At 46.0% G+C, this 16,422-nt stretch overlaps 1 protein-coding gene across 5 annotated transcripts in view; it reads left to right on the forward strand.

Moving 5' to 3' along the window:
- Positions 1 to 16,422, forward strand: part of LOC116938735 (receptor-type tyrosine-protein phosphatase S-like) — a 246,293-nt gene that overhangs the window by 192,836 nt on the left and 37,035 nt on the right. For all 5 annotated transcript variants that reach the window (XM_032946294.2, XM_032946285.2, XM_032946325.2 and 2 more), the window contains 2 exons: positions 66 to 169; positions 13,827 to 13,955. In XM_032946294.2, the coding sequence (XP_032802185.2) occupies positions 66 to 169; positions 13,827 to 13,955 (233 nt within the window). The remainder of the gene's footprint in view (positions 1 to 65; positions 170 to 13,826; positions 13,956 to 16,422) is intronic.

Raw genomic sequence — 16,422 nt, forward strand, 5'->3', positions numbered from 1 at the left:
GGAGTATGTAATATGGTCAGGAAGAGCTTGTAGAGGAATGTTGGTTGTTGCTGCTGTTGTTGTAGCAGGCGGATTTGCCATGAATTTCCGCATTAAAGCCATGATGCCGACATCAGTCCTGCTGTCCTGGGAGGTCCCTGATTCTCCAGGGTCAAACGAACGACTACAGGTGATCACCCCACCACGACATGCCACAAATCACCTCTCCATACAAGGACACACTACACCGCACACACTGCAACTCACCACACCAAGCCACGCAGCAACACACCACAACATATCATGCCAAATCACCCCTCGATCCACCATTCTACACCATGGGATACCACCATAACATATTACACCAAACTACAGCATGACACACCCACACACACACCACCTCATCTAACCTGTCAAAGGCATTTTTTGTCTGTCTGACTGTGTGTGGCCGAAACTTGCAAGGGATTTGGCTCACGAACCGTGGGGTTTATGTTTTTTTAAAAGTACCCAGCTAGCACGCCATAAGCTCCGTGGTGAGCCAGTGCTATTCCGATTTCGCATCCGTCGCCGTTAAAGTAGTTTGATTCGCGATTTAGTGCTGTTTTTGTTTTTTTATTTATTACGTCACGCCTCCGAGCACGCGCCAAAGCACCCATCTGCGCATGCGCGGCCCTACCAAGTGACACGCGTTTAGTGGGGGGGAGGGCCCCTACCAAGTCACATGCGTTTGGTGGGGGGGAGGGCCCCTACCAAGTCACATGCATTTGGAGGGGCGGAGGGGGCAATTTCCATTCGTGTGGACACTGCGCAAGGTAACACACAGCTCCCTTCAAACTATTTATTACCATCACTGTTTACTCATTACTATTCATCTTGCCTCTTATTCCCCACAAACTTTGCTTTTGCGACCACGTCTTTACGTGAGGGAATGACACTTATGCACACGTTTTCTCTTTTAAAATAGGTACCTTTCTAAATATCACTGTCCAGCCTTTTTCTGTACTCTTGAGCCATAAGCAGCCACGTAATATCACTGACTGCACAGGGCCAAACAAATGAATATACTGATTGCTATTACGCCTTCATTCTCACATATTTACACTTGCCCCCCCAGTACGGGGGTTCAGCGTTGACGTTGTGTCAATTAATACTCTTTGGTTCTTTCGGTAAAGTCACGTAGGTAGAAAATAAATAAATCACAACGTTTCAATCGTAACACAAGCAATCGTCATCGGGTGAAAAGATACAGCAGTAGAACTGCTGAACAAGAAAGAGCTGCTGCAACAAGAGGTTATATGTATAGGTTTGAGGTCGGTGTCACCCAAGGGTAAGTAGGCGGGGTCAGAGATGGAGTCCCGTCGCCGCACGCACGCACAGCAGCTGCGTTAATGGGAGAGATTGGCATGTTAATGTTAACGAGTTTAATGGGAAGATAGCATGTCTGTGTCAGAGGACTGGACATAGCGCCACCTCGTGGGCAACACAAGCTGCGGTGTTGATTGCTGCACAGTGAGAGGCCAGCGTATCAACGCAAGAGAACCACCGTAACTGTGGCCATGTCAGTGAGACGTACAGTCTATTAAACAGTGAGAGCTACCGTTACATCGAGGCAAAAGGGAGCAGCGGTGACTATGTTAGTGAGACCTTAATCTGTTAATGTAAATACATTTAACAAATTTCGATTTAAAGCTTTCGTGACTGCAATGATTCATTTTCTTTGGTTCTTTCGGTAAAGTCACGTAGAATGAGAATAAAATAATAAAATAAAATAATTTTATTATACATTTAACAAGGTGATGTAATTCAGAGTCAGAAATAACTGCTAAACAATGGCAGGAAGGATGGAAACATCACAGCAAATTATAACTTTACCTGGTTAATAACCTCCTTCCAATGATTGCTCAGTTTGTACCCATCTTCTCGGTTGAAATTGTGTCTGTGTTTATATATCTGGATGGCTTCATCGACAAATCTTTGATGGTAGCCCGAAGGTTTGCAGAGTACCTTGGTCTCGGAAAAAGCAATATCATGCGAGCCCACAGCGTTATAATAATGGTCAGCTACGGCAGAGGTATTGGTTCTGCCATGTTTCAGATATGCCTTGTGTTCGCGAACACGGTCCAAAACATGTCGTCTCGTTTCCCCGATGTAACTGCTACCGCAGACACAAATTAGTCTGTAGACACCAGGGTATTGCATGTCTGGAATTACATCCTTCACAGATGGGATCAAATCACGGATTTTGTGTACTGTGTTGAATCGAACCTGGATCTTGTGTTTATTCAAGATTTTGGAAATATTTTTGGTAACACCTGCTATGTAGGCAAGGTGATGGTTTTGATTGGGTCCTCAGATGGTTCTCTCCCCATGGTTGGGGATACAGCTTTGCGGACTGTGCGGTTTGAATATCCATTCATCTTAAGGGCTTGGTGTACGTGCTCCAGCTCACTGGCTAGGTGTTGCTGGTCGGAGATGCGACGTGCCCTATGGTGTAGTGTTTTGATGAGGGAGTTCTTCTGGGCTGGATGGTGGTGGGAATCAGGCTTTAGATAGGAATCCGTGTCGCTAGCTTTCCTGTAGACAGAATGTCCCAACGAGCCATCAGGTCTCTTCTCGATAAAAACATCCAGGAATGGTAGCTTGCCATCATTTTCTACTTCCATGGTGAATTTGATGGATGGGTGTATGGAATTGATGTGGTTGAAAATTGGTCCAGTGCTGTCTGGCCATGTGGCCAGATGACGAACGTGTCATCTACATATCTTTTCCACAAGGAAGGACGTTGAGTGGATGTCAGGATGGCATCTGTTTCAAATTTCTCCATGAAAACATTCGCTACCACTGGCGACAAGGGAGAACCCATAGAAGTCTCTCTCTCTCTCTCTTGTGTCTCTTTGTCTGTATGTGTGTCTCTCTATCTGTGTGTCACTTTGTGCGTGTGTCTCTATCTGTGTTTGGGTGTGTCTTTCTGTGTGTGTCTCTCTCTCTCTGGGTGTGTCCCTCTGTGTGTGTCTCTGTGTGTGTCTCTCTCTGTGCATCTCTCTCTCTGTGTGTCTCTCTAGGTGTGTCTCTCTCTATGTGTCTCTCTGTCTCTCTCTCTCTTTGTCTCTGTGTGTGTGTCTCTCTCTACCTACGTGACTTTACCAAAAGAACCAAAGAGTATTACTTATTATACACGCGTGCATTTTCCCTCTTCCTTGGTTCTTTCCCTAAAATCACGCAGATAGAAAACTATTATTTAAAAAGAAAAGTAAAAATGTGTGCGTGTAAGTCGATGTGTGCGTGTGTAAGTCCATTTGCGTCTGTGTGTTCGTCCATGTGTGTGTGTGTAATTAGATGTGTGTGTGTTGGTGGATGTGTGAGTGAGTCGATGTATGTGCGTTTGAGTCGATGTGTGTGTGAGTCCATGTATATATGGGTGTTTGAGTCGATGCGTGTGTGTCTAAGTCCGTATGTGTGTGAGTCCATATGTGTGTGTGTAAGTCCATGTGTTTGCATGTGTGTGTCCATATCTGTGTGTGTGTGAGTCGATGTGTGTGTGTGTGAGTCACTGCGTGTGTGTGTGTGCGCAAGTCGATGTATGTGTGTGTGTACATCGACATGTGTATGTAAGTCCAAGTGTGTGCGTACATCCGTGTGTGTGTCAGTCCATGTGTGTGTGAGTCGATGTATGTGTGTGTCAGTCGATGTGTGTGTGTGTGAGTCAATGTGTCTTTGTGCGAGTCGATGTGTTTATGTGTGTGTAAGTCCATGCGTGTGTGTAAGTTGATGTGTCTGTCTGTGTGTGAGTCGATGTGTGTATGTTTGTGAGTCCATTTGTGTGTGTGTGTAAGTCGATGTGTGTGTGTGGAAGTCGATGTGTGTGTCTGAGTCGATGGGTGTGACTCGATGTGTGTGTGTACCTCGATGTATGTCTGCGTGTGTCAGTCCATGTGTGTGCGTGTAAGTCGATGTGTGTGTGTGCGAGTCGATGTGTGTGTGTAAGTCGATGTGTGTGTGTCTGAGTTGATAGGTGTGAGTGGATGTATGTGTGTGTGTACGTCGATATATGTGTGTGTGTACGTCCATGTGTGTGTGTGTGAGTCCATATGCGTGTGTGTTAGTCCATATGTCTGTGTGTGTGTAAGTACATATGTCTGTGTGTCTAGGTCAATGTGTGTGTGCGTCTGTGTGTGTGTGTTTAAGTCGATGTGTGTGTGTGTGTTTTATTTTATTTGTGTGTGTCTCGGCGGTGTCGCGGTAAACGCTCTGCACCACGAACCCGGCGACTCCAGCTCGATTCCCGGTCATGGCCAACACCGGTGACGATTATCTGAACCGGTCCTAAGCCTCCCCTAGGTGGACCCAGCTTCTGCTGAGTGCTCACGGGAGGGAGGCTTTCCCTCGCGTACAAAATGCCCAAAAGAAAAAAACAGGCCTCTCCAAAATAAAAAAAACACGCAAAGAGATTGCCGCTGCTGCACATAAAACAAACGGTGCAGGAGCAGCAACTTCCCCAAACTAACAACGAAGGCACCTCAGTAGCACAGGCTGAGGGAACTCAAGAGCACCGTTCACGAAACCAAGCTACAGACTGCACAGCCACTGCTGCAGCCAAAGCTGAGGTACACCCTCAACAGCATGCATTCACTGCAACAGCACGGATTGCAGAAAACCCTGACCATCGTGCATCTCGACAAGCCAGGGCCCGCACAGTCACTGCAGCAGCACTGACTCAGGAAAATCCTGTTCAGCGTGCATCTTGACAGGCCAGGGACTGCACAGTCACTGCATCAGCACCGGCTGAGGAACCACAACATCAGAAAACGGCTTGCCAGAGCCAAGTCTGTCATGCTGCTGCATCAAGAGCAAGAAGAAATAACCCGGACTGGAACAGAGCTGCTTTAAATTACCAACCAGAGATCAATTATCAATCCATGCTGATATTAGGCTATATGTCAATTACTTGTGCAGAATGTGGTGCTAAAAATGGAAAGGAGAAACTAAGGGAATGTGCTGCAGTGATGGAAAACTCAAACTTTGCCTTGTGCAGATGCCCCCGGACCACTGAAATCCTTGGTATCTGGCCACTAAATACTTTCTGACCAACATCAGCAAGTACAATTCTTGCTTTCAAATGACTTCTTTTGGTGCAACTAAGGAAATAGTGGAGCCAGGATTTATTGCCCACATTCAAAGTTCAAGGGCAATTCTATCATCTAATCAGATCCATTCAGCCACTGCCTGGCGAAGAGCCAAAGTTTCTTCAGATATACTTCATGGGAGATGAAGGTCAGCAAGGCAACTGGCGATGCAGCAATATTCCTAGTGCCAGACTAGCCATTGTCCTCTCCCTCCAAGGGATGCTCAACCAACACAATTAATTGATTACAAGTTTCAAACATGCTGCTCAACAAGTCACCTCCAATGATTATCAGGTTGTAATCAATGCATCCAAGGTCCCAGGCAGGGAGCACGCACGGAGGTTCAATGCCCCAACTTGTGGTGAGGTTGCTGTTCTTATGGTGGGTGAAGAACAAGGTAAGAGAGACATTGTGCTTCGATACCAAGACAACACCATCAAACGAATTCCTGAGGCAAACAGAGCATATGAAGCCCTACAATACCCCCTGATACTGTGGCAAGGCCAAGATGGCTACCATGTCCAGATTCCTAAAATTATCAAAGCAATAGCACAAAGTCATCCTCAGAAAACTGTCTCCTCTAAGGACTGCTATTCCTTCATGATCATGGACAGAGAAGGAGGAAACCATATATTAAGGTGCGCCAACCTCTTTCACCAGTATGTTGTGGATGAGTATGCCAACACTGAGAGTGAGCACCTTCTTTACATTCAACTCAATCAAAAATGCCTGTGTGTAAAACAGTATGTTCATCTCAGGGACACTGTCAATGCTGACGGAGATGCAAACGCTCACAATGTGGGAAGATTAGTTATTTTGCCTTCTTCACAGGTGGACCAAGATACATTCATGAGAGGACTCCAGATGCCATGACCTATATCAGGCAATATGGCAGGCCTGATCTGTTTAACACCTTCACTTGCAATCCAGGTTGAGCTTTATCAAAAGCAAAATCCAACAGACAGACATGACAAAATTGCAAGGGTGTTTAAACTCAAACTTGATCAACTCATGCGGCTTTTTTACGACAAAGGAAGGCGGCATCTTTGGAAACACAATATGTAACTTGCAAACCACTGAGTGGCAAAACGTGGTCTTCCTCATGCTCACATATTGATATGGATGAGGGAAAAAATGTATGCAAGTGACATTGACATATTTTTCAGTGCTGCGCTACCTGACCCCAACAAAGACCCTGCCCTATTTGATGTGGTTTGCAAGCAAATAGTCCATGGCCCATGTGGGGAGTTCAATCCAAATTTGCCATAAATGCACAACCGCAAGTGCACCAAGAAATATCCAAGACAATTCTTGACAGAAACTCAGACAAGCCATGGTGGCTATCCTCTACAGTGAGGGAAAAAAGTATTTGATCCCCTGCTGATTTTGTAAGTTTGCCCACTGACAAAGAAATGATCAGTCTATAATTTTAATGGTAGGTTTATTTGAACAGTGAGAGACAGATTAACAACAAAATCCAGAAAAACGCATATCAAAAATGTTAGAAATTGATTTGCATTTTAATGAGGGAAATAAGTATTTGACCCCTCTGCAAAACATGACTTAGTACTTGGTGGCAAAACCCTTGTTGGCAATCACAGAGGTCAGACATTTCTTGTAGTTGGCCACCAGGTTTGCACACATCTCAGGAGGGATTTTGTCCCACTCCTCTTTGCAGATCTTCTCCAAGTCATTAAGGTTTCGAGGCTGACGTTTGGCAACTCGAACCTTCAGCTCCCTCCACAGATTTTCTATGGGATTAAGGTCTGGAGACTGGCTAGGACACTCCAGGACCTTAATGTGCTTCTTCTTGAGCCACTCCTTTGTTGCCTTGGCCGTGTGTTTTGAGTCATTGTCATGCTGGAATACCCATCCACGACCTATTTTCAATGCCCTGGCTGAGGGAAGGAGGTTCTTACCCAAGATTTGACGGTACATGGCCCCGTCCATCGTCCCTTTGATGTGGTGAAGTTGTCCTGTCCCCTTAGCAGAAAAACACCCCCAAAGCATAATGTTTCCACCTCCATGTTTGACGGTGGGGATGGTGTTCTTGGGGTCATAGGCAGCATTCCTCCTCCAAACACGGCGAGTTGAGTTTATGCCAAAGAGCTCCATTTTGGTCTCATCTGACCACAACACTTTCACCAAGTTGTCCTCTGAATCATTCAGATGTTCATTGGCAAACTTCAGACGGGCATGTATATGTGCTTTTTTGAGCAGGGGGACCTTGCGGGCGCTGCAGGATTTCAGTCCTTCACGGCGTAGAGTGTTACCAATTGTTTTCTTGGTGACTATGGTCCCAGCTGCCTTGAGGTCATTGACAAGATCCTCCCGTGTAGTTCTGGGCTGATTCCTCACCCTCATGATCATTGCAACCCCACGAGGTGAGATCTTGCATGGAGCCCCAGGCCGAGGGAGATTGACAGTTCTTTTGTGTTTCTTCCATTTGCGAATAATCGCACCAACTGTTGTCACCTTCTCACCAAGCTGCTTGGCAATGGTCTTGTAGCCCATTCCAGCCTTGTGTAGGTCTACAATCTTGTCCCTGACATCCTTGGAGAGCTCTTTGGTCTTGGCCATGGTGGACAGTTTGGAATCTGATTGATTGATTGCTTCTGTGGACAGGTGTCTTTTATACAGGTAACAAGCTGAGATTAGGAGCACTCCCTTTAAGAGTGTGCTCCTAATCTCAGCTCGTTACCTGTATAAAAGACACCTGGGAGCCAAAAATCTTTCTGATTGAGAGGGTGTCAAATACTTATTTCCCTCATTAAAATGCAAATCAATTTATAACATTTTTGACATGCGTTTTTCTGGATTTTTGTGTTGTTATTCGGTCTCTCACTGTTCAAATAAACCTACATTAAAATTATAGACTGATCATTTATTTGTCAGTGGGCAAACGTACAAAATCAGCAGTGGATCAAATACTTTTTTCCCTCACTGTATTTTGTCACAGAAATACTGAAGATGGTGGATTTGTAACAATGCTCAAACCTGGCACTAACTCTAAAATTAGGGTTGACAACCAGTGGATCGTTCCCTACTGCCCTCTTCTGTACAAGATCTTTGAGGCCCACATTGATGTGGAATTCTGCATTTCGGAGAAAGCCATCAAATGTTTGCAAATACATTAACAAAGGCTCTGACATGGCTGTGTTTGCCTGACAAAAAGAGGGGCCAAGTGTGGATGAGGTTCAGCTTTTTGTCAAAGGAAGATACATCAGCAGCAATGAGGCCATCCATCACCATTCCCCCACAGTGGTCCATTTGGCAGTTCACCTCGAAAATGGTCAACGCATCTACTTCACCGAAGGAAATGCCCAAGAACAGGCACTGGCTCCAAAGGATACGACCCTGATTGCGTTTTTTGTTTTGTGCCAAAGTGACCCGTTCGCTGCCAGCCTGCTCTCTCATTAACTTCCCTCCTACTATACATGTGTAATAAGCGAGCGCCATCTCCTGCATAATTGTGGGGTTACATTTACATACCATCATACAGTCCATGCATTATGAGTAGTGGGGGTTCTATCTGGGGGAAAGGTGAATGGGCGGATCTAGCATGGAAGCCTCTGGAACGTTCTCGAAGGTTCCTAGAGGGGCGTGGCCAGAGGCGTGGCTTAGCCTCGGAGAAGAGAATATAAGCAGGGGTAGCGGAACGTTAGGGGTCGGTGGTTGAAGATCGAAGAGGAGCTCCCCGTCGCTGCTGCCCCGCCATCTCCACCTGCCACGTGGCGGCTCGACCTCCAGCCGCTCAGCTGCTCAGCCGCTCCCCAGCGCGCCGCCAGCCAGCGGTGCAGTAGAGAGCGGGGTGAGCGCCACGTGGCGCGGGGCAGCACAGCCACGCCAGAGAGCGGATCGGCATCCGCGAGAACGAGAGGCGGTGGCTGTACGAAGATTTGAATAAATAATACAGAAAGTTACTTACCGTGTCGGAGCCACTTATTACACATGGACTCTCAAAGAAAATGGAAGCAACGTGGTGGTGACGGTGAATCTGATGCCTTAGGAAGAGTCTACACAGCTCATCCCAACAATCAGGAGTGCTACTTTCTGCGAATGCTTCTCCATGTGTCAAAGGGCCAAATTCTTTCCAAGACCTCCAAACCATGGAAGGAGTTGTCTGTGAAACATACAGGAAAGCTTGCAATCTTTGTGGAATTCTTGAGGATGATCAGCATGTTGATAAAGCTATGACAGAGGCTTCTGTTAGTCAGTCCCCTTCTCAAATGAGATTGCTCTTCTGCATAATTCTTCACGTTTGCACCCCATCTGACCCCATGGGACTCTTGGAAAAATACAAACAAGCCATCAGTGAGGACATCCTCCACAGAGCTCAACTACAAAATCCCAACCTCGAGGTCACCTTTTCGGATGTTATCTTTAACCAGGTCCTCATCCTCCTTGAAGGCAAACTTCACTCCATTGGTGGAAAAGACCTCAAGTCTATCAGACTACCAACACCCTCCAGGGACAACCTGCATGCCCTTGGCCAAGAGATCCTATGTGAAATATCCTATGATGGTTGAGAGCTTCTAAAATGTGCTGAGGAAAATTAACCAAAGCTGATGGATGCACAAATAGAAGTCTACACGAAAATCTTGGAAGACATTGAGTCTAAAAATGTAGGCATATTTTTCCTTGATGCACCTGGTGGTACTGGGAAGACCTTGTTTCTCAACTTGCTCCTGGCTAAGGATCGCCAGAGGCAGACAATTGCTCCGGTTGTGGCATCTTTGGGGATTGCGGCAACCCTGCTTACTGGAGGAAGAATGGCCCATTCCACATTCAAGCTTCCATTATATCTATCCCGACAAGAAAACCCTTTTTGCAATATTTCAAAGGGGACTGCCCTTGCACAAGTCCTGATTAATTGTGAACTAATATTGTGGGATGAATGCACCATGTCCCACAAGGGAGCATTTGAGGCTGTCAACACAACTTTGCAGGTTCTCCGCGACAATCCCAGGATTATGGGTGGTGTAACTTTTCTCATGGCTGGTGACAAACCTTACCTGTGGTACTTCGCGGAACCAAAGCTGATGAGTTGAATGCCTGCATCAAGTCATCGTTCCTCTGGAGGCACGTAATAAAACTGAGACCAACTACAAATACGCGTGTGTATCTCCATGGAGACCAAGAGGCAGGAAGTTTTGCTCAAGCTCTTCTTGATATTGGAAATGGAACAATTGTTGCTGACGGCACAGATGGACTTATCACCATGTCTAAAGGCATCCTTTGCACTTGGCAAGAGGAACTAGAGGAAAAGGTGTACCCAAACATGCAACAACACTTTCAAGATGTTATCTGGCTATGGGAGAGGGCCATTTTGGCTCCTAAAAATGATGCTGTTCACAGAATAAATTCTATGCTGTTGCAGAAATTATTTGGAGAGCACAAGTCCTACAAATCTATTGACTCAGTGTTTGACCATGATCAAATTGTTCACTATTCTGTTGAATTCTTGAATTATCTGCAGCTCCCGGGTGTTCCACCACACAACTTGCTACTAAAAATTGGGGCACCTGTCCTGCTATTGAGAAAATTGGACCTACCTAGACTATGCAATGGCACAAGGTTGATTGTCAAAGAATTACATTCAAATGTCATCAAAGCTACGATCATTACAGGCAATTCTAAAGGTGAAGACGTCTTTTTCCCTCGCATACCTATACAGTAAAACCTTATATTGCGAGTAACTTGGTCTGCGAGTGTTTTGCAAGACGAGCAAGTTTTTTAATTAAATATTAATTTGATAAACGAGCGAGGTCTTGCAAGACGAGTAGTACGTATACGCTTTGTCTGCTGAGCATCACGTGATCACAACTGATATACGAGTGCTTTGATATACGAGTGCTTTGGATTACAAACACGTTTCCGGAACGGATTATGCTCGCAATCCAAGGTTTTACTGTAATCCCAAATGACGCAGTCTTTGAATTTAAGAGGCTTCATATCTGAACCACTGTGCCACATTAACAAGGCGCAAGGACAATCTTTAAAAGTGGTGGGACTTAATTTGGCAACTCCGTGCTTTTCTCATGGCCAGCTTTATGTTGGATGCTCTCGCGTAGGCAATGCAAAACATTTACATTACTTTGCACCAGCAGGCAAGACCAGAAAAAGGCTCTTTGATAGGGGGGTGCGGGTCAGCTACAAGTGTCACTTGAATTATTTGCAAGAGGCCCTCTTTTGTGTTTCATTACTTTGGAGAGTCTCTTGCTTGGGTTGGGGCACCACTCCCCGCACACGTGTGCTGCTTCACCCCACGCCTGCTGGGGGGTAGTTTATGCTGTCGGCGGATGCTCGCTGAGCCGCGCCCACACCTCGCCGCCCTGTGCGGCCTGCACTTCGCTTCCTTCCCGGGTGTCCTACCTTCACCTGCGCCTGCCAACCACCATTTCGGCGGCCTGCCTACCGGCGGCTGTTAGTGATGGCGCTCATGCAGTGCGCCTTCCTCGCCGTCCCACATCTCATCGCCCTATCCCCACATCTCCTGCCTGCCTCCGTGGCTGTCAAGTGTCCTGTCCGCGATTTGGCTGGCAGCGTTTGTTTGCGCCACTGCCCGCGCGCTGTTGTTCTTTCGCCTCCTATCTTACCTGCCCTACCTCCCTTCTCCCGATTTCCCCCATTTTCCTATTACAAATGTCATACCGCCTGTGTGTTGTGAAGTGCCTTACTACACTACTCATAAGTACTACGGTAATAAATACTACAGTACAAATAAATGTGTTTTTCTGCCATTAACCATATACGTATGACTGATTGCATTCAATAGAAGACAAAGGCATATCTTAATATCTTACCAGTAAAGTGTGACTTTCACTTTTAATTAGAATGTGCTGATCTTTAAAGGTGCATTGGAAAATTTAGATACTCCTGCTGTTATGGAGTGACTCATGCTGCCAGCTATGTCAGAAAAGTATGGTCGTACACGTTATTTATATCGTTTGCTCTTAAATTTGAATCGCAGTTCCTATGCACACTGTTACAATCTTTCTCTAGCTTTCTTTTGCTGATTTCTAAAACGTATGCTTAAGCCATTTTTGTTTGTTCAAGTACACAGCCTCATAACTTTCATCTCAATTGTCTTATGGTTGTTATTCTTTTACTTTCATCCCACTGCGATTTTTGCACACAGCGTTGATATGCGCTGTTTTTTTCTGGAAGATTTTGATGGCTTTTCCTGGATGTTTTTCGCCCGGGCAACGCCGGGTACTTCCCGCTAGTACTACATATTTGCATCTAACACTGCACTTCATTTTAGCACTATACGACACACCACACTAAACAACTTATCACCATATGAGTGTAGCATCACAGTCGACAAAATACTTTACTGTGTCTGTATTATCAGTTCCTTACAACAGAATATATTTAAATTGTAGCCCTGCTTAAAAAAATAAGTTCTGTGTTTCTCTCTGTTTACAGCCCTGATCCAGTGGTGAAAATTCTACATTTCGATGACAGGAGCCAGTCTCTCTATAGGTGGCACATATAATGTTGTTAGTTATTTTAAAAACACTTAAAGGACAACGATGTAATAATTTGAATATTGTATCCAAATGTAACAATGTCTGAAGACAACATCAATAACATTCAGGGAAGCCCGAGAGGTGCTGCAGTTTCCATGGCTCAGCACCGATGAGTCTCAGGGGGGTCCTGGGTGCCAGGGCCCAGCACCGATGAGTCTCAGGGGGGTCCTGGGTGCCAGGGCCCAGCACCGATGAGTCTCAGGGGGGTCCTGAGTGCCAGGGCCCAGCACCGATGAGTCTCAGCGGGGTCCTGGGTGCCAGGGCCCAGCACCGATGAGTCTCAGGGGGGTCCTGGGTGCCAGGGCCCAGCACCAGTGAGCCTTGGGGGAACCAAGGACAGGAGAGGCCAAAGACAGATGACGGGTGGGAGTAGCAGCAGCAGCAACGATAAGGAGCAGGGACATGGACAGGAGGTCAGGCAAGAGTCAGGGCTATGTATGTAACGAGTCGGCACCCTGCAATTCGATGAATCGTCAAAATTTAGAGTTGTGATTCAGTTAAATAATGTATTTGTGATTGCTTTTACCATCTCGTGTACTGGATATTGTTTCTTATTTGTTTCTGACTTGTGTCTGTTTTATTGGCCTAATGTATCAGCATGCAATTTGCATAGTCGGCAATTGAGTAATTGCATGTACGATGTTATGCATGCATCATGAACTTATGCGAATCAAATTCACAGATTAAATGATACATCGTTACACGCCTAGTCAGGAGACAGCATGGCCATTTAAGTCAGGTGATTTGAGAACATTTATAAAAAGTAAACATCAGGTGTGGCAGTGAGGTATAGGCAAGTATTATGGAGAGTCAGGGTTGGACAGTTGCACATTCTCAGCACACAAGCCACCTCAACCCATGTGAAGGCCAGGAGTGGTCAGTAGGTGCAGCCAAAAGGTGCCTAACTTCCCCTCTTGATTAAAAAATGACGATGGCAGTCATGATAAACACGATGGGCCAAGTCTACCCCCGACTGTAATTTTACAAATACATAAGCTTATGATTGTGAATTGAGTATTTTCCTTTGAAGACAGTGTCACCCAGCCGGTTTTCAGGGCAGTGTTAATGCCGACGGTGGCAGGGTATTTACTTTCACAGGAGAGTGGCTGTCTCAACTGAAGAGCCCTGAGTCTTGTGTGACCTTTGACCTTTATCTCCCCCCACCTCTGCCCTCCACGTGTGTGTGTAGATCGTGTACAGGGGTGGCCACAGCATGGAAGTGGATGCAATGAGGAGCCACCAGCTCGTAGTCGGGCTGGAGGCTGATTCACTCTACTCATTCATGCTCAACGCAGGCCCCAATGGGGGCCTCCTGCAGGTACCGTCGGTGGGGGGGGGCGGGGGGGGGGGGGAGAAGATAAAAAGACAGAAGAGAGAAAGAGGGTAGGAGAAGAGAGGAGGGAGGAAAATAGAAGCAAAATAGAGAGGGATAATAGAATAATGGGGAAAGAGACCCAAACACACATACCATTGTAAACTAGAAATAATTCCTATTTAGCCATATATAATGTGCTGTTAGCATACTAAAGTCAGCTCAGTGTGTGAGGTGGTCTTGTAGCTAAATCTGTCATTTAATCTCTATGTGTACACTAATGGTGTGTATGTATATATGTATATGGGAGCAGTGGCACAGCTGTTGTTCAGATACAGCTTGCCACTGGTAACATTACATCAGTGCCAAGCTGTATCTAAACATACAAAGCATGACATTTCGATCGCAACACAACCAATCTTCATCAGGTGGAACAACCACAGCAGGAAAATGCTGAAGTAGGCGAGAGAGCTGCCGTGGCAAGAGGTTATATTGGTAAGAAAGGGGGGAGGCAAGGGGGGAGAGATAGAGAGGGGGGGTGTGGGGTAAGGGAAGTGGGGGGCTGTGTGAGCGCTAGTGGAAGAGGACATGAGGCTGTGGGGGGGGGGGAAGTGGGTGGGGCTAGAAGTGGGAAGCTGAGTGGGACACGGGGGGAGGGGAAATATACTAGTAAACGGCAGGTACGATGGAAACAACCACAACCAGTTAAGGCATTACCTGGATAATAACATCCCTCCAATGATTGTTAAATTTGTATCCATCTTCTCGGTTGAAGTTATGTCTATGTTTATATATCTGGATGGCTTCATGAACAAACCTTTGATAGTTGCCCGAAGGTTTGCAGAGTACCTTGATCTCGGAAAAAAAAATATCATGCGAGCCCACAGCGTTATAACAATGGTCAGCTACGGCAGAGGTATTGGTTCTGCCGTGTTTCAGATCTGCCTTGTGTTCACGAACACGGTCCGAGACATGACGTTTCATTTACCCAATGTAACTGCTCCGCAGGTACAACTCAGTTTGTAGACTCCAGGATATGGCATGTCAGGAATGACCTCCTTCACAGATGGGATTAGATCACGGATTTTGTGTACTGTATTGAATCGGACCTGGATCTTGTGTTTGTTTAAGATTTTGGAAATATTTTCGGTAATACCTGCTATGTATGGTAAAGTGATGGTTTTGATTGGCTTCTCAGGAGATTGTTTCTCCATGGTTGGAGAAACAGCTTTGCGAATAATGCGGTCCAAGTACCCATTCATCTTGAGGGCCTGGTGTACGTGTTCCAGTTCACTGGCTAGGTGGTGTTGGTCGGAAATGCAGTGGGCCCTAATGTGTAGTGTTTTGATGAGGGAATTTTTCTGGGCCGGATGGTGGTGGGAATCAGATTTTAGATAGGAATCTGTGTGGGTGGCTTTCCTGTGGACAGTGTCCCAACGAGCCGTCAGGCCTCTTCTCACACAAAACATCCAGGAATGGTAGCTTACCATCCTTCTCCAGAAACAATCTCCTGAGAAGCCAATCAAAACCATCACTTTATCATACATAGCAGGTGTTACCAAAAATATTTACAAAATCTTAAACAACAAAACCATCACTTTATCAGACATAGCAGGTGTTACCAAAAAGATTTCCAAAATCTTAAACAAACACAAGATCCAGGTCCGATTCAATACAGTACACAAAATCCGTGATCTAATCCCATCTGTGAAGGAGGTCATACCTGAGAAGCAATACCCTGGAGTCTACAAACTGAGTTGTACCTGCGGTAGCAGTTACATTGAGGAAATGAAACGACATGTCTCGGACCGCGTTCGCGAACACAAGGCAGATCTGAAAGACGGAAGAACCAACACCTCTGCCGTAGCTGACCATTGTTATAATGCTGTGGGCTCGCATGATATTGTTTTTTCCGAGACCAAGGTACTCGGCAAACCTTCAACCGAGAAGATGGATACAAATTGAACAATCATTGGAAGGATGTTATTAACCAGGTAATGCCTTAACTGGTTGTGGTTGTTTCCATCGTACCTGCCGTTTACTAGTACATTTTTTTCCCCCCCGTGTCCCACTCAGCTTCTCACTTCTAGCCCCACCCACTTCCCCCCCCCTGCCAGCCTCACGTCCTCTTCCCCTAGCGCTCATGCAGCCCCCCCCTACCCAACATCCCCCCCTCTCTCTCTCTCCCCCCTTGCCTCCCCCCTTTCTTACCTATATAACCTCACGCCACGGCAGCTCTCTCGCCTACTTCAGCATTTTCTTGCTGTGGTTGATTGCTTGTGTTGCGATCGAAATGTCGTGCTTTGTTTTATTTTATTTCCACCTACGTGACTTTACCGAAAGAACCAAAGAGTATGGATTGCTGCAGTCACGAAAGCTTCAAATCAAGATTTATCTAAACATGTTCTAGACCTCCTCAAGGTCATAACCCCATTGTATGCTGTCCAAGCCTTAACAGGTACTCAACAGCATC

Source organism: Petromyzon marinus, chromosome 1 (genome assembly GCF_048934315.1).
Source record: "Petromyzon marinus isolate PM22_M1 ecotype Great Lakes invasive population chromosome 1, UKy_Petmar_22M1.pri1.0, whole genome shotgun sequence".
In the NCBI taxonomy this organism is placed as follows: Eukaryota; Metazoa; Chordata; class Hyperoartia; order Petromyzontiformes; family Petromyzontidae; genus Petromyzon; species Petromyzon marinus.